The 20679-nt window shown below is 42.6% G+C and overlaps 1 protein-coding gene across 1 annotated transcript in view; it reads left to right on the plus strand.

Annotated features, from left to right (window-relative positions):
* LOC146684506 (ephrin type-B receptor 2-like) overlaps positions 1-20679 on the plus strand; it is an 80579-nt gene that overhangs the window by 5400 nt on the left and 54500 nt on the right. The window contains exon 2 of the mRNA XM_085444396.1: positions 18505-18569. Within this exon, the coding sequence (XP_085300522.1) occupies positions 18505-18569 (65 nt within the window). The remainder of the gene's footprint in view (positions 1-18504; positions 18570-20679) is intronic.

Below are 20679 nucleotides of genomic sequence, written 5' to 3' on the forward strand. Positions count from 1 at the left end.
TTCTGCGCCCTAGATGGGTTAATTACATTAAAAGTTTTCATCACATTAATCGACGGATTAATGCGCGTTAACGTTGACAGCCCTAATAGCTACATTAGATGTTAAAATATATCAGTCACCTCATCAAGGTTATAAAATTAACACAACCCAGGAGAGAGTGTGATTGGTTTGGGATTTTCTTTGATGTGTGCAGTCTTTCATGTGCAGCCCTCAATCATATGCTGGCTCCCTAAACTGACACTCAGTAAATATTAACTCTTAATTCACAACCTCTGCATATGAATCTTTGTGTTGTCTTTATAAACTCACCTTAGGTCTATACAGTCTATTATTATAGTTAAAGAGATCTGGTAGACTCAAAATGTAAAGTTCATGCATTCATTTACAGTGAAAGTTCAATGCTAAATGTAAGTGATGGAATAGCAGTCAGTTGTTCTCAAGGCTCAAGGAAATTCTACAAAGTATCTCTCCACTAGAAAATAGTCTCTCTATCTCTCTCAGTAAGTCACATCAGAAAGAGATCCAGGAATCCTGCACACATGAAAACAAAGAGGTGAGGCAGAAGCATAAACAAACACCATGAGGAGTCAGGCAGGCCAACGACATTGTTTCCTGCATAACAATCCAGCATCAAGTGAAGGGCTTCCTTCTCCTTAAGTCATGGGTAGGGAACTCCAGGCCTCAAGGGCCGCTCTGCTGCACGTTTTAGCTTTCACCTTGGGTCAACACCCCTGAATCAAATGATTAATTCATTACCAGGCCTCTGGAGAACTTCAAGACATGTTGAGGAGGTCATTTAGCCATTTAAATCAGCTGTGTTGGATCAAGGACACATCTAAAACCTGCAGGACACCAGCCCTTGAGGCCTGGAGTTCCCCCATCCTGCTTTAAGTAGTAGCCAGTCTGATCACAGGATTATCACTAGGTGAGTTAATCATAGGTGTGCTGGCCTGAAGGGTGGGTAGTGGAGGAGAAAGAGTAGGGACCCCCTTCCAATTATTTTTATTTGAAATGCTTTTTGTTTCTAAATTCCAACAAATGCCAATGCATATTTTATTTGAATTTATACAACTTAATTTGTCGTCATTTGTTCAGGGGCTTCCCTTTTTCTTTTTTTCTTGTAATAAGCTAGCTTGGCCACAGTGCTCTTTGCTGACATTTTAGAGAGACTTATCTAAGTCAATCAATATTCAGCAGCACAGTGCTCTTTCGCCTCTGGGAGAAGTGACAGAAAAACACTGAGCATTAAAACAGCTCATGACCTACTTTTTCACTTGCATATAACCTCAGTCCATTGGTTTAAATCAAACAGGAATGCCTGCTGCATCTGCCCCTCTCACGAACAGTCATGTGATTGACAGAGCGAAGCAGCCAATGGAATCAGTGCAGTTTATGTACTATGCCCTCTATGAGATTTGAACCTGACGACAAACCTAAATGAGACACTATATGGGTCCTATCTTGTGTGATCACTTTTTGTAATAATCAGCAAAGTCTTTGTTTTTAACCTCATTTAACATATATCTGATTATGTCTCAAAAGTGATTATGGAGTCCTTTTAGCATTTTATACTCACAGGGTGTGTGCCTGTTACTGTGCTCTAACAATAGCATATATGAGTTGATCAGTTTTAATCATACAGTAGTAGAGATGGTGCACAGAGCAGTGCTCACATCTGCAAGTATCTCCTCTGATGGAACTGTGTTAGTGAGCTGTGGGAGTCATGCTCTTGGTTGGGTGGCTACCTGGAGTTTCTAGTTCAGTTACACTGCCCTCTTTTATCAGGGTTGGCTCATTTTGCTCAGTATTCAATAGGACAGGGAATTTTTCCTTTCTACTGTTGCCAAAGTGTCAAAGTCTTGGGGATCATGTTTTCTGGAAAAACTGAGATGAACTTCAGGGACTAGACTAACTTTTTGCCACGGTTGCAATGGTGCGCCTTACTTTTTTTCTTAGGTGCACCAGCACAAAAGTTAGGTGCGCCCAAATTTTCAATTCAACCACATCGCTTAACCCCACTGTTTTACATGTTCACATTTTTTTAACCGCTGTCCATACAGGCAATTTGATTTGTAAATGATTAATTAACAATCTTGTCAACACAAAGTTCTTTATTTGAAGCACATTTCTACAATAAAGATAAGTTACTGAAAAAGTGCTTGTGCTTAAAATGCGTTGGCACTCTTTGGTGATATTGTAGACAATGTTAAACATAACCTTCATCTTGGCCTCCTCTGATGACCTGTTTGCTGCTGCCTGCTGCTGAAAGGCAGTGGGGATAGGGGACATCTTTTCTCATTACCCACAGCTACATCCACTTCTGTCAGGCCTAGGCTTCTCACTAGGGCTGGGTATCATCACTGATTTCTATAATCCATTTGATTCCGATTAACAAACTCCCATTTCGATTAATTTCGCTTCAATTTTGACTCAGACAGTCAGAAATATTATAATTCTGATCATTTATCAGTACTGACACTGTGAGACTTCATCAGAGGTGTGATCGTCTCAGCAGATGCCTTTGTGTCAAAGTAACTGAGGATAAAATACAGAAAAACATGAGGGAGATTTTCCTGGCCTGGCTTTTTATAGCAGCCTTAAAAACATTCTGCAGTAGAAAAAAAATGGAAGAAAACCATGAAGCTCGATGCTGAAGTGAAGCAGAGCAAAGTTACAGGGGTTTGATTAAAGACACAGCCAAGCATTTTACAATTTGGCATAATTTTAAAAAGTTTACATTTCTGCGCTATTAAACAGCAGAAATGAGGCCTTCTTGTCGAGGTCATTTTTGGGGGAAAAAAACCACAACAACAAAAATATATAGAAAGCACCATACATGACTTGGGCGTAATAAGCGAACGAATAATGCAGAAAACAGAGATTTGAGGAAACTGCTCTTGAAGTACACTGAGAGAGAGAGAGAGGGAGAGCTCTGTAGAGCTCTCCCTCTCTGTGATTTTTATCTTGGTGGAAGCAAAACAGCAAAAGTAAGAGGGAATTCATGACGATGTTCTTCTTTTGCTGCTGGTTCAGTGAATTTTGGTTGGAGAGACACAAAATCTGCAGCATCGGAATCTAGCACAAAAAAGAAGTAAACACAAAGTGCGGACCCGACGCATCAGAATCTGTGAGCTGTCGGCTTTCAGCCCCGACGGCTGGGTGAGAAAGCCGACAGCTCACTGATTCTGATGCGTCGGGTCTGTGTTTACGTCTTTGTGCAGAATCCGTTTACCTGCTCTCATTTACTGTTTTAGCTGTTTGGTGGTTGTTGAAATAGTTTTGTGAGCTGTAACCTGAGATTCTGGCATTTCTGGCAAAATACATTTATATTTAAATGTCTACTCAGGATTTAATTAATCGATATCGCTTTATTCAAGCTACTCACCTCTCTCTGCACTTTCAAACGTACACACGCATAGGACTACAGGAATATCTGGACCACGGCCAATCAGAGAGGTCCCGCCCCTGACTATCTCTGATTGGTTTATACCAGTGGTTCCCAAACTTTTTTTGCTGGGTCCCCCTTTGTTTTACAAGAAAAATGTTTGCGCCCCCCCGCGCGTGCACGAACACACACGAACACATCCTCCAACCACACACACCCATATTTTGCTCCATTGCGGTTTATTTCACACCTCAAACATTTAGTAAACAATTAAGGAAATACAAGTAATCTGCAATAAATTACAGGTAGTAAGAAAATAAACTACTAACTATTTTATGCTACGTCCGCACCTACATGGGTATTTTTGAAAACGCAGCTGTTTCGTCCACACGGAAACGGTGTTTGGAATCACTGAAAACTGAGATTTTTTAAAACTCCTTTTCTGCGTTTAAGTGGGGAGAGGAATACAGAGTTTGTCACGCACCGTCAAAGGTATGCGCCATTTTTCACGTCACGCTGTGCGCCACGTTATTGTTTACATGAGATGAATTGCAGAATAGCAGATAGAGACAAAATACTGTTAATCTGACTATCTTCAGGTTTTACACACTTACATATACACACGCAGTTACTGTCCCTCCATTTACAAAAGCAGAGGTGTAACGATGTGATTATTTTTGGTGTAGTTGTTTTTTTCCCTGTGTAATAATATTCAATATTGCTATCAATACATTTTTCAATTCCTCTGCAAAATGGGTTGTCCGTGATTTGAACAGGGGGAACAAATCATGGCAGGATCAGCCTGATATTATTTGTATCCCACTGTAACTTTACTGTATAAAGAGCTAACATCTCCAAAATGTCAGGAGTAGTTAGTCATTACAACAAGTGTTTGTGACTAAAAATCAAGAATGTGGGCTACTGTTTGTTCGTGATTTGAAGAGCCCAGCGCTGCTCCCGATGAAGGGAAAACCAATTCTTCAGAGGCAAGGTTATATCTTGGCCCCACTGAGACTATTAACTCTTGCAGCACCGGGTGTTCGTAATTTTGGTTCAAGTGAATTGATAAACTTTTTGAAGGCAATTGACTCACACAGTTATGTAGATATCCCAGTCCTGTTGTCTCGGGATGCATCACGCTGCCTTGCCTGGGGTTAGCTTCTGTTTTCTGGGGATGAGGGTTGAGTGTGCTCCCTTCTCAAGGTAAGCTAGGTTAGCCTTCTTGTGTGAGCTTTTCAAGTGAACTTTAAGGTTTGTGGGATTTTTTCCCTTTAGAAATGTCCCTCATAATTTGTCTCTTTCCACTACAAGACACTTGCTTTATCCAAAACACAGTCATATTCAAAGTAATCCCAAATTGGACTCTGGCGCTTTCTCCCGACTTTTCTTGACATGATTCTGCGCGTGGACGGAGCAGCAACACAGACGACTCGACTAACGTATTTGCCACCTGCTGGCATAATGAGACAGCAAGAAAAAAATCTGGAAACTAAACTTCATTTTCACCCTTGACTATTGTATGACACATACAAATCAATGAAAACTAAACACATTTGTGCTATAATTCAGTTAATTTTAGTTAGTTTTGTGAACACTCATTACAGTTTTAGTTAGTTTTCCTTTTTTTGTTTTTATTTTTATTTCCATTAACGAAAATGTTTTTTCACTTCTAGTTTTTGTTATTTCGTTAGTTTTTGTTAACGATAATAACCTTGCATGAGACAAGGACTATCAAAATAAGACAGGAAACACAGAAACAAAACCCGGCCTTAAGACACACACACTTGAGCGAGAGCAAGGGATAAAGAGAGCGGGAGCGAGATGGAGACGAGACAGAAACTTGACATTCGTAACCAGACATGACAACACAGGGGATGCTGGGGAGAACACACAGAGGTGAGACTAAAACAGAGTGAAATAAGGGAAAGGGAAAGGACTAAGAACTAGAATCACAAGTCACCAAACTCATACGCTATCAAAACTGAATATTAGAATCACATAATTCCTAAAGAATCAATAAGTCTCAACAATGCCAAAACACATAATACAAAATACCAGACACTGGTTCAAAAAAACCCAGGACCACACCCCTTGGTGTGGGCCAAAGTAGCTTAGCTCTGGTTAGATGGCCCCAGCAGGTTCTGCCAAGCCGCTGGGACATCAGCTCATCTGGGTGACTGACTGTTAGGAGGTGTTGGCCTAAACAGACCCCCCCCCCCCCCCAATACACCACCATCCAAGGAAAAAAATGGTTATTAGGGACTGTTCTTAAAAACAGGAACCTACAGACTCTAGCAACGATAGTTGATTGTATTCCAGGGGCAGGCACACAGAATTGGAAACTGCTGGCTAAGAGTATGGGTAGATTTGGTAAGATCATAGGTCACGTCAGAAATAATGGCACCTGGTTGCATCAATTGGAAGTCACTAAAATTAATATTGAGTTGGTACGTAATTCTGCTAAAAAATGTTGGACTTATGTTTCTCTTATCACATCTCAAGTTGGACCAGTAGTGACTTATTAAGCTGGACAGTAGCGGTTTTTGATACGGGCGACACGGGCAGTTGCTCGGGGCGGCATCGTGGTGGGGGGCGGCATCACGGGCATCGGCAAAAAAATTAAATAAAAATTGGTGGTACTCATGCTGCCCCAACATCATGCCGACAAAATTTACAGTTTGTTGATTTAAAGTCTCACACACAGCCTGTCGAAAGGGGAGGGAGACCTGCTGCTTCCAAATAGAGCACATTTCATTCATAATGTTGTAAATCCAAGCCCATTATGTATTCATGATTTGAATCCTGGGTTGTGCAAAATCCCAGACATAAACCCTAGACAAAGTGAATCTGTGAAATAAGGTGTAGGTCTATTAGGTTATGATTCTCGGATTGGGGGATGGGTGTTCATACTGGAGTGCAAAATTAAAACCAAGATGGACAAGAAAAGTTCAACGCCATCAGGTCCTCAGTTTAGAAAAAAGAGAAAAGAGGAGGAGGAGAAACGAGCAAAAGATACAGGTAAGCAGATGTGTCATTGGATCATGGCAGGTCATCCTGAAACAATCAGAATCAGAATACTTTACTAATCCCCAAGGAAATTATGTGGGTTACAGTTGCTCCAAGAAGAAATGGTAAAAATAGTAACAGTAACAGACTAAACTCCAAACAATACATTATGCTACAGATTGTAATATTAACTCATTCACTGCCAGCCATTGGCAGTGAATGAGTTAAACCCATTGACTCATTCACTGCCATTGACGGCTATAGACGTCAATGGCAGTGAATGAGTTAATTAGTCAGTGTCAAATGTTGTCAAATTGTTGATTTGTCCTATTTTCATTGTATGATGAATTATGATGGCTGTCCGGTAGCCGTTTGCATACTATGCATACTCTCTTCATATGTGTGTATGTGTGTGTGCGTGTGTGTGTGTGTTTCTCTGGTGAAATTCAGTATGGTTCTGACAACAGTTTTATTTTAATGTACAATCCTTAATAGGTTTTATGTGTGTGTGTGTGTGTGTGTGTGTGTGTGTGTGTGTGTGTGTGTGTCGGGGGGGGGGGGGGGGGGCAGAGGGAGTGTTTCACCCAGGGCACCAAACAGGCTAGGACCGCCACTGAAGATGGACGTTATCCTAACCCTCCAAAGACAGACAGAGAGAGCTTGTTCCTGAAAGATGCAACTTTGTGTGTTTCAGTGATATTGTGGTCATTATGGTAATCCCAGAAATGGTATCACTGCAGCAATGCAAGGACAAAAGTTGGCTGGGAGTAGAGAAAGTGAGTAGGTGTGAGGGAGCAGTAAACAAAAATTTGATCAGGCATTGGGGTTCTTTTTACTGTGTGGGTTTTTTTTTCATGTTTTCTGTGTTATTTGCAGAGAATTGGATGTGGTGCCCTGCCTGGGATTACCGTAATGATCCTAATATCACCGAAAAAGCGTAGACTTGATGCTTTTAGAAGCCAGTGGACGTTTTGATTGCACCAATGGGTCAAGGTTGTTTTACCTAAAAATTTAAACTTAAACTGGTTTTAATGGGTTAAACCACAGGCTGTCTGATTGTTGTCCAAAATTGTGGGCGTGATAGATAATTAGAAAACTTTCTGCGGAAAACCTGTCTTTGTTAGGAGCGTTGATATCCATCCCACTTTAGATGGAACCTCTCATTTCTAGAAATCTGGAAGAATTTGTGACTATCCTGAGTTGAAACCAGGAATCGTGTATGCCAGTCTCTTACTGTTGCTGTCTCCTCCTGTCATCCCCAAAAACCCCTTTGCCATAGAGATTGGTTCTGCTCTCAGACCTGAAATAAACAAACCAGAACAACCCCCCCCCCCCCCCCCCCCCCCCCAAAAAAAAAGACAAAAAACAAATTAAGTATAAAAAGCATGTAAGCTGGAGAGAAAATTGCATTTCACTCATGTAGAAGACCTCTGGACTCTGGCAAAGTAGCTAGTTTATATTTTTTAGAAAAAGCCCTCCAAGTTCCGACAATTCTGTCACTGATCTATGAAAACAGCAATAAGCCCAGATTTCTTGTCTGGGCTGACAAAGAGTCAGAACTCTGTTGGCCAACAAAGCCATTGCCAAAATTGGTCATATCTTGTCATGTGTACGCTGTGTTCTTAAAAAGAATTGTGGAAACTGGCCAAGTGGAGAAAAGAAGAAGAAGTGAAAGGCTTAAAAACTATCTGCAATAGATGCATTCATCAGAGCATGTGACTTTCAGATACCATTGTATCTGAAAGTCACATGCTCTGTTAAAGACCTGACACTGGACCTGAGAGATGCATCTGGCACCTCCATCTACTGTTTGCCTTATAAAAAATGGTCTCAGTGAAAGAGTGGCTGTGAAGAAGCCATTAACAAAGAACGGGAACAAGGAAAAAAGTATGAGTTTTGACAATTTGCACAAGACTGAAAGTCAGTGGCATCTCGTCTAATGGAGTGATAAATCCAGATTTCAAATTTGTTGTTCAAATCATTGGAGGAGGAGGTCAGGCAAGAAGCACAACAGTGAATGTCTACAGCCATCAGGAAAACACAGTGGAGGCGGTATTTCAGCCAGTGGTTTGGGGGATCTTTTCAAAACTAATAACTAATGAACTAATTATTAACATAGAAAAGTACCATCAGATTGTGATCCACAATGCAATACCATCTTGAACGCCAATGGTTGCACACTGCAGAATTATTTTTAATTCAGCCGCACTGGAGGGTTTTCAAACATGAACACTCGCTTTAACTTCGTGCCAAAGCATTTCAACTGGACTCCAAAAAGTTTGGGGATTTTATTTGATTTTCTAAGACATTAAGAGGTGAACCTGCTGGTATTTTTAAGATCACTATCCTGCTGCACAATTCAAGCACACCTGAGCTTCAGGGCATGAACTGATGGCTGGAAATTCTGCTTGAGAATGTTCGGGTAGAGAGCAGATGTCATGGTTCCATCAATTATGGAAAGTCATTCAGTTCCTGAAGCAGCAAAGCAGCCCAGATGATCACACTAACACTGCCATGTTTGACTGTTGGTATGACATTCTTTTTATGAAATGCTGTGTTAGTTTTACACCAGATGTAACAGGACTCAAACCTTCAAAAAATTTATGCTTTTGTCACAGCCATCCATAGAGTATTCTTGGGGATCATCAAGATTTATTTTTTTTTTGGGCTAATGTGAGATGAGTCTTGTTGTTGGGATGAGTCGGGATGAGATGAGTGTTGTTTTTGGTCAGCAGTTTTAGAACTGTCCTATGGACACAATTTTTGCCTCTCTCTTATACCAATACCAAAGTCTTCTACTAAAACAAATAAAAAATCTCTCGCCCCTGCGGGCGGTCTTTCTTTCAAGCTTGGGTCCTCTACCAGAGACCTGGGAGCTTGAGGGTCCTGTGCAATATTTTAGGACTGTGCTCTTCTGGACAGAGATCTAAAATGTTGTTGCTGTGATCTGCTGGAGCCACACACCTAGTTCTCTGATTTCCACTGGGCTTCGGTCCTCGTCGGTGTGTCACCGAGGTTGTGAGCGGGTGGGTGCACGGGTGCTCAGCCCTGGCGCAGGGGGCCTCTTGTTCATCGGCCTAACTGGGGGGCTCTGCAACTGGCGGGGAGGTTGTTCCATCCTTGCAGGAGTCCACTCTGCAGGTGGGGGAGAGACATAGGAGAGGTGGAGAATAAACTTAACCTGGAGGTTGTTGTCTTGTGTAGTCTGGGAGACGATTGAATGTTGGGGTGGGTACAGTTTCCTCTGCGGTGGGGTAAGGTGGGCTACCCCGGGTCCTGTGGGGCTTGGCAGTGCTACCGTAGGCCCCGGTCTGGATGGACCTGGGCTCCCTTGCCTTGGTGGGTACCAGAGGACGGGGGTGCCTACTGGGGTCAGCAGGGGAGCTGGTCCTAGGGAGGGGCATCCTCCCCTCCCTCCTTTTCCTCCCCATCCCCGGCTACCTCCCTCTTCCCGCTGCACCACACTCACCCACACAGGTAGGGCCTTGGGGTGCGGGTGTGTCACAAGGGTGCAGGGGAGACATTCCCCCCCCCCCCCCCCCCCCCCGTCCCCTTCTGGCCACCTGTGCCTCAATTTTATCTCACAACTTAGACATCCACATTACTTACACTCTCATAACACACACATATATATAGGGCCTTGCGGGGGGGCTGGGAGGAGATGTTGGCTGTCTGATTGGCCTCCCTGCTGCTGCGGAGCCTGGGACGGTCTGCTTGCCTCCACCCCGGGGGGAAGGGTAACATCTCTTGGGTCTGGGTTCTGTTTCCCCCTCTGGGGGCGAGGATACCTGGACCCGGGGTATAGAGTATGTTTGGGGAGTGTGATTGTGTGCCACGATGATCCATTTGGCAAAATAAATCCATTGGGTATCCTTGTTGGTCTTCAGACAACAATTCTGATGGCTAAAGAACCAAATGGGGCAGGCAAAAAAAAAAAAAAAAAGGACTGTGCTCTTCTGGACAGAGATCTTAAATGTTGTTGCTGGGATCTGCTGGAGCCACACACTTAGTTCTCTGATTACCACTGGGACCACTATTACGTTCACCCTCCACATCCTCTCGAGTTCTTCTCTGAGCCCATGATGCTTCTTTTTTTCCTTAATGTTGCTGTCATTCAGTATTGCTACTTCTATTACTATGGCTGTCTTCTTCTGCTTGTCTACCACCACTATGTCTGGTTGGTTAGCCACCACCATTTTCTCAGTCTGTACCTGTAAGTCCCACAGAATCTTAGCTCTGTCATTCTCCACCACCTTACGGGGCGTGTCCCATTTTGACCTTGGGATTTCCAGGCCATACTCGGCACAGATGTTTCTGTATACTATGCCAGCCACTTGGTCATGGCGTTCCATGTATGTCATGCCTGCTAGCATCTTGCAATTCAATTTTTCAGTTCAATTCAATTTTATTTATATAGCGCCAAGTCACAACACCAGTTGCCTCAAGGCACTTTATATTGTGCCTTGTCGCTGGTACATACCATGGAGTGGTCTGGCCGTTCATGTTGGTTCCTCCACTTTCTTGGGTTTCTGCTGCCTGAGGTATTCATTCATATATTCATCTTCATGATGTATTCGTGGATGTTTGTTGTCTCATCCTGGACTGTGCTACTGATGCTCACTAGTCCCTGGCCTCCTTCCTTCCACTTAGCATACAGCCTTAGGGTTTCCTTGTGTTGATGTCGGTTGCTTCTATCTCCTCTTCGGCCAGCTTATTATCCCAGCAGGGTACCTGATCACGGGCAGGGCGTAGGTGTTGATAGCGCGGATCTTGTTCTTACCCTTCAGCTGACTCCTCAGGACTTACCTGACCCTCTGCAGGTACTTGGTGGTTGCAGCTTTTCTAGCGGCCTCTTCATGGTTCCCATTTGCCTGTGGGATCCCCAGGTACTTGTAGCTGTCCTCTATGTCCGCAGTTTTGCCTTCTGGGGTGACCGTGGCTCAGGGGGTTGGGAAGCGTATCTGTAACCGGAAGGTCGCCAGTTTGATCCCCGGGCTCTCTGTCCTGGTCGTTGTGTCCTTGGGCAAGGCACTTTACCCTACCGCCTACTGGTGTTGGCCAGAGGGGCCGATGGCGCGAAATGGCAGCCTCGCTTCTGTCAGTCAGCTCCAGGGCAGCTGTAGCTACAACCATAGCTTGCCTCCACCAGTGTGTGAGAGTGAATGAATAATGGCATTGTAAAGCGCTTTGGGTGCCTTGAAAAGCGCTATATAAATCCAATCCATTATTATTATTATTAGTTCTGACTACTTTCTCTCTCTTTGTTATCATCCAACTACACTTCTCCAGTCTGAACGACATTCCGATGTCATTGCTGTATATCCTGGTGGTGTGGATCAGTGAATCAATGTCTCGTTCACTCTTGGTATACAGCTTGATGTCATCGGGATCCATGTCCTCTACATTGCTCCATTCCGTAATTGGTATCCGTAGCCAGTCTTGTCAGTCAATGGTCTCACTGAGGAGGTTCAGGCCTATGCAGAACAGCAGTGAGGACAGAGCATCTCCTTGGTAGCTATTCTGGGTGTGTCTCATCAGCTAGCAGCTGGTTGATTTGTACTGCCAGATGTTTGTGGAGTGCAGTCAGCTTTTTCAGCCAGTAAGCGTGAATCATGTCAGGGCCTGGTGCTGCCCAACTCTTCATACTGGAGACCCTTTTTTTGGATATCTGCCACTGTGATACCACCCTCATGTGTATATATATATATATATATATATATATATATATATATTAGGGGTGCAACGATATTCGTATCGATATTGAACCGTTCGATACAGTGCTTTCGGTTCGGTACGCATATGTATCGAACGATACAACATTTGTAATTTATTTTATCAATTTTCCTTCTGACGATGCTGTCTGTGTTGAGCGCTCAGTGAATCTGTGTTCGACTACTCCACCTAGGCTGCACTGTCGAGCGCAGATCCACTGAGCGCTCAACACAGACAGCATAGTCAGAAGGAAGAGCGCAGGGCAAGCTAGCGAGACAGAAGTTAAGCTCTCCTTACAACAGGCAAATTGAACGTCATTCAGATCTGGCGTTTGGAATTATTTTGGTTTTCATGTGACGTATGACCCTGAAGGTAAGCGAGTCATGGACTAAAGTAAAACAGTATGTTGAATGTGCCATGCAATGCTCAATTACATTGGTGTGAACTAGTGTGTTAGCGCAGTTAGCTCGTTAACGTGTTGGCCGTCTAGCCCCATGCACGGAGTGATCGGCGGTAGCTCGTTAACGGAGATTTGCCGTGTTGTGGCGTTAAGGTCATTTCAACGAGATTAACCTGAAAGCACTAGCGGGAACACAACGAATATGACTGCACATTTATATCATCCTAGTGCAAAAACAACAAGCAAGCATGCTACTAACTTTAGCCGAGTCATTTAGACAGCTGTTAGCACATGATTCTCCTTATGCTGCTGAGAATATAGCCCAGAAGAAGCGGATAGTATAGCTTTTATTTTGGAAAGAGACATTTCTCTGTAATAAACTCTCTTTTCCAAAGATGAGTGATTCCTCAATCAGATACAGGGCTTGCAATATCGCTAGCCCGACGTCCCGGAGCTAGCGATTTTTTCAGTCGGGCTACCAAAATCTATCTCTGCCCTGCCCGTCGGGCTATTGTAGGAAAAATATATGTCAATGCTTTTGCATTCTTTCGGAAATGTAGCTGGGTAATTATGTCATTGGCATCGGTGAGCCACTGTCAATATGTGACATATTGAAGTCGCGTTTGAATTTGCGCTTGTTTTTTTGCTTTCACTTTGCAATCGTGCGAACTGTGTATAGAGAGCGACAGCACTGATCTGTGAGTGATGATAATTTGTGCACCAATTCCTCTGACATCGTCTTATTAATCGTTAGCTTACTATGCAAACATGACGCAGCAAGCTTAAACATGTGAGAGGTTGATCGCGCAGAGAATCGCTGAGCTTATGTGAGTGCGTGTGTAAAAGCATTTCAGTTCTGCTGAGCCAAATAAGACAGGTCAGGGTGAAGAAGTGACAGCCAAAGAAAAGCTTACCACAAAACGGAGAAGTTATGACAAATCAGACTATGAGGCATTTTCTTTTTGCCTTATAGTCTGATTTGTCATAACTTTTCCGTTTTGTGGTAAGCTTTTCTTTGGCTGTCACTTCTTCACCCTGACCTGTCTTATTTGGCTCAGCAGAACTAAAATATATATCCTGCTGCTTTTACACACGCACTCACATAACGCTCAGCGATTCTCTCACATATTTAAGCTTGCTGCGGGAGATTTAACTTGTCATGTTTGTGTAGTAAGCTAACGATTAATAAGACGATGTCAGAGGAATTGGTGCGCAAATTATCATCACTCACCAATCAGTGCTGTCCGAGCGATTGCAAAGTGAAAGCAAAAAAACAAGCGCAAATTCAAATGCGATTTCAATATGTCACATATTGACAGTGGCTCACCGATGCCAATGACATAATTACCCAGCTACATTTCTGAAAGAATGCAAAAGCATTGACATATATTTTTCCTTCTTACAATAGTCCGACGGGCAGGGCAGAGATAGATTTTGGTAGCCCGACTGGAAAATCGCTAGCCCCTGGACGTCGGGCTAGCGATATTGCGAGCCCTGTATCTGATTGAGGAATCATGCATCTTTGGAAAAGAGAGTTTATTACAGAGAAATGTCTCTTTCCAAAATAAAAGCTATACTATACGCTTCTTCTGGCCTATATTCTCAGCAGCATATTAAACATATCAGGTCCCCATAAGGAGAATCATGTGCTAATGGCTGTCTAAATGACTCGGCTAAAGTTTGTAGCATGCATGCTTGTTGTTTTTGCACTAGGATGATATAAATGTGCAGTCATATTCGTTGTGTTCCCACTAGTGCTTTCAGGTTAATCTCGTTGAAATGACCTTAACGCCACAACACGGCAAATCTCCGTTAACGAGCTACCCCTGATCGTCCCGTGCATGGGGCTAGACGGCCAACACGTTAACGAGCTAACTGCGCTAACACACTAGCTCCCACCCATGTAATTGAGCATTGCGTGGCACATCCAACATACTGTTTTACTTTAGTCCATGACGCGCTTACCTTCAGGGTCATACATCACATGAAAACCAAAATAATTCCAAACGCCAGATCTGAATGAGGGTGGGGGAGGTTCAATTTGCCATGTTGCAAGGAGAGCTTAACTTCTGTCTCGCTAGCTTGCCCTGCGCTCTTCCTTCTGACGATGCTGTCTTTGTTGAGCGCTCAGTGGATCTGCGCTCGACAGTGTAACCTAGGCGGAGTAGTCGAACGCAGATTCACTGAGCGCTCAACACAGACAGCATCGTCAGAAGGAAAGTTGATTAAATAAATTACAAATTTTGTATTGTTGGATACATATGCGTACCGAACCGAAAGCACTGTATCGAACGGTTCAATATCGATACGAATATCGTTGCACCCCTAATATAAAAAAACACCCAGCACGCCCCTGCGGGCGGTTTTATCCTTCAAGCTCGGGTCCTCTACCAGAGGCCTGGGAGCTTGAGGGTCCTGCGCAGTATCTTAGCTGTTCCCAGGACTGCGCTCTTCTGGACAGAGATTTCCGATGTTGTTCCCGGGATCTGCTGGAGCCACTCGCCTAGCTTGGGAGTCACCGCACCTAGTGCTCCGATTACCACGGGGACCATATATATATATATATATATATATATATATATATATATATATATATATATATATATATATATATATATCCCAGAAATTAGGAATTTGGATATGAGGACAGATGAGTATGAAAGCTGGTAAGCAGCATGGCAGGCAGTGCTGGGAGCAAAGTGAATTTTAGTGAATTTTATTGAGGTATCCCTGTGGGTTTAATCCAGCATGACATGTAGAGCGTTGTGAAGCCTACAAGGATTATTTTTGCTGGCCTTAGTTGGCCCACTCTCTCCTCCTCTTTGCCCTACTTTTCACTGATTCATGAAGCAGAGGCAGAACAAGAGATCTCTCTATATATGTATTGCAGGATTGCAGTGACAGATGGAGACAGTGGAAAGGCAGAGAGCCATTATTGTACAGAAAGACAGTGCCTTCTACAATAAATGTTAAGAAGGTGCATCAAAACAAGGGTTTAGTAAAACAAAAATTTGCCATTAATAAGAGTAATTCACAGAGATTATACATCTCAGAGAAAACAATTCGTTCTAATTTAAACAGGATGTAACTAGATTGAATATGCAGTAGTTCCAGCATATTGTAGTCACTTAGTTGCATTCAAGCTGCTGAGACTGAGCTGCCATAGTGAGTGTCTAGTCACGAAATGAGGGCAACATATACTAATGCACCCCCACCCTCACAAACCCATGATGTCCCCATTTCCCCTGTCTATCTCCATCTCCCATCAGTAGCTCCAGCCCATGCTAGCCTGTATTTAAATGCTCTATTGCAGCACTGCTCTTCACAATTAACAGACATGTTAAATTGTGACTTCTTTCTCTCTAATTTTGAAAGAAGGTTTGCAAGTTATAAAAGAGGCTGTCAGACTGAGACAATTTGATTCAAGCAGGAGATACAATGGCAAATTCAAAGAGCCACTATGGATGTAGTCTAATCTTTTCTCTGCTGCTGCTGCCATCATCATCCGTCATCATTTCTGCTACACTGGCAGGGCTAGGGGCCAGGACTCTACTCTTTGGGTTTTTGGGGAATGATGCTAACGCCTCAGATAACAGGCAACCCACCCGCAGTAGATTTGCCCGGTGTGAGGTCTCACAGCAAGCTATCAAATACAGCGCATTTCTCAGCTTTTGACAAAATGCTATACGTCGCCAGGTGTATAGCACAGTATCACCTTAAAGCACTTGTTGCAGGCTGCTGAGTTTGCATCTTTTGCTGTGAAGTACAGCCAGACTTTGACCCCTTCGCTTTGGGCATTTTTAATCTGTAGCTCTGCTCTAAAAGAACGTATGTACCTGGACCCGCCTACTATGCTCGCAAAGGTAAAATGATTGGCTGGAATCCAAAGTGTATGACATCTCAGGAAAAAAAGCACAGAAATAAAGCACTGAAATGTGTGCTGCTTTTCGGTCTGGTTACTACCGTTTATGCCATAATGGCACCGGGTACCGGTACCCATCCCTAGTCACATACTAATTACGTAACAGGATGCTCGTCACTTTGCTATAAAGACGACCACACATATTAGGTCGTACTCCATTATAATGGAAAACCTGTTGATCTGAGTTGAGTTGTGGCGAGTCGATCCGATGCTCTACTAACGGAAAAGGGGCTTTTACTCTTCTCCACCCTTCTTGGCTGAGTCTGTGGGAATTGGTTGCAGGTCAGCGCTCATGGCGTCTATTCTTCCTATTTAGCGGCGGCTGTGACACCTGGCTTGCCGCTTCTTCCCAACTCCTCATTAATCACTATTGATACTAATAGAAAGCGAGCAGCCAGAAAATGGGACATTTGAATGCAACACTGGGTGCTTACATTTTAATCTGACGCTGGACAAATACAAGACTTATTCTTCTTTTCTTTCTTTTTCTTTTCTTTCGAACAATTAAAATTTCAACAAAACAAACACAGGAAATGGAAAGCATAAGAAATTTCCAGCAAATGGATCCATGAAGCAAAAACAGAAGGTGTATCAAAGGAAGAAGCAGTGGCTTATCGGGTCCTGTCCCTAAATTTAACTACAATTTTGTAACCAAAATGGTCATGCATACAAACACATACACATACATCTGTCTATAGACAATTATACCCTGGACCCCCAGAGGGTTAAATATTTTTTTAAAGTAACGCAACAGTTACTTTTCAAGTAATTAATTACTTTTGGAATCGTGTAACTCAGTTACTAACTCAGTTACTTTTTTGAAGAAGTAACTAGTAACTATAATTAATTACTTTTTCAAAGTAACTTGCCCAACACTGGTCATCGCTATCTGTTGAAATTTGTTTTTACATTTATTAACTATTTCTAGTTAATAATAAATAATTATTAACTTTCTTCTACAACTTCCAGTTGGATTGAATTAGGATTTTCTGGTCACAGTCCTCACCCACACTGTTCTCCTCAAGCAGGGTATTTTTTTAATTTCCTTTGCCAGTTTTGGACCCACACTGACAACGAAATCATTACCTGTTATCATTATCTGTTAACCACTTCATTCCTATTTGTAATAACCATATTTTTTCTCTGAAAAAGTCTGGGTAATTAGCTTTGGTTTGTTTGTTTATAATAGTCCATGTACCTTTTGTGTTATTCTTTCGATCCTCTGGCATTTTATTATAATGCTCCTTATTACATTATTGACGGCTAAACACAGTGCAAAGAAAAGAAAACAAAAGGGAAATAAAGACTAACCTAAAAAAATGGTAAAACAACTAAAACCTGAAAACGTGATGAGCTGAGACATAAAACATAAATATGGACAAAGACAGTTAAATGTGGGATAACTGAGCTTGACGTATGACAAACAGATGATCCAACAACAAACAAAGGGAAACTAATACAATATATACACAAACAGTAACGAGGGAGGACAGGAGAGAAACACAACTGGACCTAATCTGACATAACAAGACAGGGAGGAAGCAAAACTGTAACACTAACACAGGACACGGGATGATAAAAATAAAACAGTAAGCAAGACAAATACGGAGGACGAAGACACACGAGCTTAATACTGAGATTGTGGGAGAAACTGACATGGGGGCATGACTGACTTGGGAGACAGAGCGGATACATGGAACACGGAGACAAGAGGAACAAAATGAGTAATGTGGAACACAGGGAAAGTACTTTGGAAGTACTTTGGTTGTTTCACACTGGTCTAAAGCTAACGTCTGATCACTAGGTGACATTCCAGGCTCTGGTTTAAACCTCTGATGTATTAACTACCAGAATATATATCAGTCATTAGTGCTCTGTGTCTCACTGGTGGTTCTTTATCTCGTAGGCCATCCACTTCAGTTATTTTACTGTTTGTCATTTGAAGTCACTGAATGTTGCTCACTACATCACTGCAAATCATTTCCAGTGTGAACAGAGCTCAACACACACAGTATTTTATTGCAGTGTAACTTAATTCTAATTCTAACGCCAGGCTTTTTGGTTTTTGATTATCTCCAGAGGTACTAATGGATTCAACAACAGCAACAGCAGAACTGGGCTGGACCACCTACCCATCTCAAGGGGTGAGTAGAAAAATCAACACACTAGGAACAATGTACACAGTGTAGATAAGCAGTCAAAAGTTTGGACACACCTTGTCATTTAATGGTTTTTCTTTATTTTTACTACTTTCTACAATGTGGAGGCAAACTGAAGACATCAAATATATGAAGCAAGATATATAAAATTATGTAGCAAAGAAAAACTGGTAAATAACTCTAAATGTGTTTTATATCACAGATTCCTCAAAGTAGCCGCCCTTTGCTTTGTTGACAGCACTGCATACCCTCGGCCTTCTCTCAGTGAGCTTCATGCTGTAGTCACCTGAATGGTTTCACTTCACAGGTGTGCCTGTCAGGGTTCATTTATTGCCTTCTTAATGGGGTTGGGACCATCAGTTGTGTTGTGCAGCAGTCAGATTGGTACACAGCTGACAGCCCTATTTGACAACTGTTAGAATTCATATTATGGCAAGAACCAATCAGCTAACTAAAGAGCAGTGTTGGGAAGGTTACTTTTAAAATGTATTCCATTACAGAATACAGAATACATGCCCCAAAATGTATTCTGTAACGTATTCCGTTACGTTACTCAATGACAGTAACGTATTCTGAATACTTTGGATTACTCACTATATTATCATGCTTTTTACAACAACGTGAATGTACTATTGCTGTGATTTATTACTATTACTGAAGGTCCGCGACTCCGAACTGTAGTAAAGGGACCTCTGACTAATACGGGGTCCCTGTCGGCTCCTAGCCGAAAAATAGCTTTACTTTGTTGTCTGGGTCAACTTTTATTGCGAGAGACAGAGAGAGGCGTTGAAAGGCTGCTCCAACGGAACTTATTGTTTCGGAGGAAAACACGAACACGGTGTACAGTCAAGTTTTAATAGCTTACTTACAACTGGGCTCGTCAGGCACTCTTCTTGGCTGAAGTGGTTATTATTATATTTACATGCTTCCAGCTCCCGTTTTTCCTCGATGACAACTCGTACCTTTCCACTGCCCTTTTTCTCCCTCCTCGCGCTCACAGACCCATAACGTGTATGGCAGTCCATTCTCCCTGCAGCACGGACTACACTGCCCATGATGCTACATTCTTTAGAGCTATGCTTGTAGCATTCTGCCTGTTAGCTTAGCACAACAACAACAACAACGAAAAGGCGCTCTCTCACCCAGGAAGCACACAGTCGCAGAGAGAGAGAGAGAGAGCGTCGCCCTGTAACCATGGCAACCGTAACGCTGCCGCCTGGAACAACAGAACGTAGCTGTCAAACAAAACCCAAACAGTCCTGACCCGCGACAAAATGAAACAGGAAAGTACCGCAGTGTAATCCATTTATTTCAACAAAGTAACTGTATTCTAAATACCACCTTTTTAAACGGTAACTGTAACGGAATACAGTTACTCATATTTTGTATTTTAAATACGTAACGGCGGTACATGTATTCCGTTACTCCCCAACACTGCTAAAGAGAAACACCAGTCCATCATTACTTCAAGAACTGAAGGTCAGTCAGTCCAGAAAACTGCTAAAACTTTGATTGTGTCCCCAAGTGCTGTCGCAAAAACTGCATTTCTTCTCACTAGAAGTGCTACACCGAAACTGTCTTACATGAGGACCACCCCAGGAAAGGAAGACCAAGAGTCACCTCTGCTGCTGAGGATACATTCATCCGAGTCACCAGCCTCAGAAATCACAAGTTCACAGCACCTCAGATTCCAGTAGCAGACACATCTCTACATCAGCTGTTCAGAGCAGATTGTGTGAATCAGGCCTTTATGGTCAAGACAAAAGGACCAACAAGTGCTCAGCATCTCTGGGAACTCCTTCAAGACTGTTGGAAAACCACTTCAGGTGACAACCTCATGAAGCTCATGGAGAAAATGCCAAGAGTGTGCAAAGCAGGAATCAAAGCCAAAGGGGCTGTTTGGAAGAATCTAAAATATAAAACATGTTTTGAGTTGTTTCACACTTTTTTGTTTACTAAATAATTTCATATGTTTATTCATAGTTTTGTGTTCATTCATAGTTTTGATGCCTTCTGTGAGAATCTACAATGTAAACAGTCATGAAAATAAACAAAAAACACCATTAAATGACAGCACCTGGAAAATATGCACATG

The sequence above is a fragment of the Copadichromis virginalis genome, linkage group LG20 (genome assembly GCF_057382275.1).
Source record: "Copadichromis virginalis isolate Kocher_CV1m ecotype Utaka linkage group LG20, C_Virginalis_male_GT1.1, whole genome shotgun sequence".
NCBI classification, from domain to species: Eukaryota; Metazoa; Chordata; class Actinopteri; order Cichliformes; family Cichlidae; genus Copadichromis; species Copadichromis virginalis.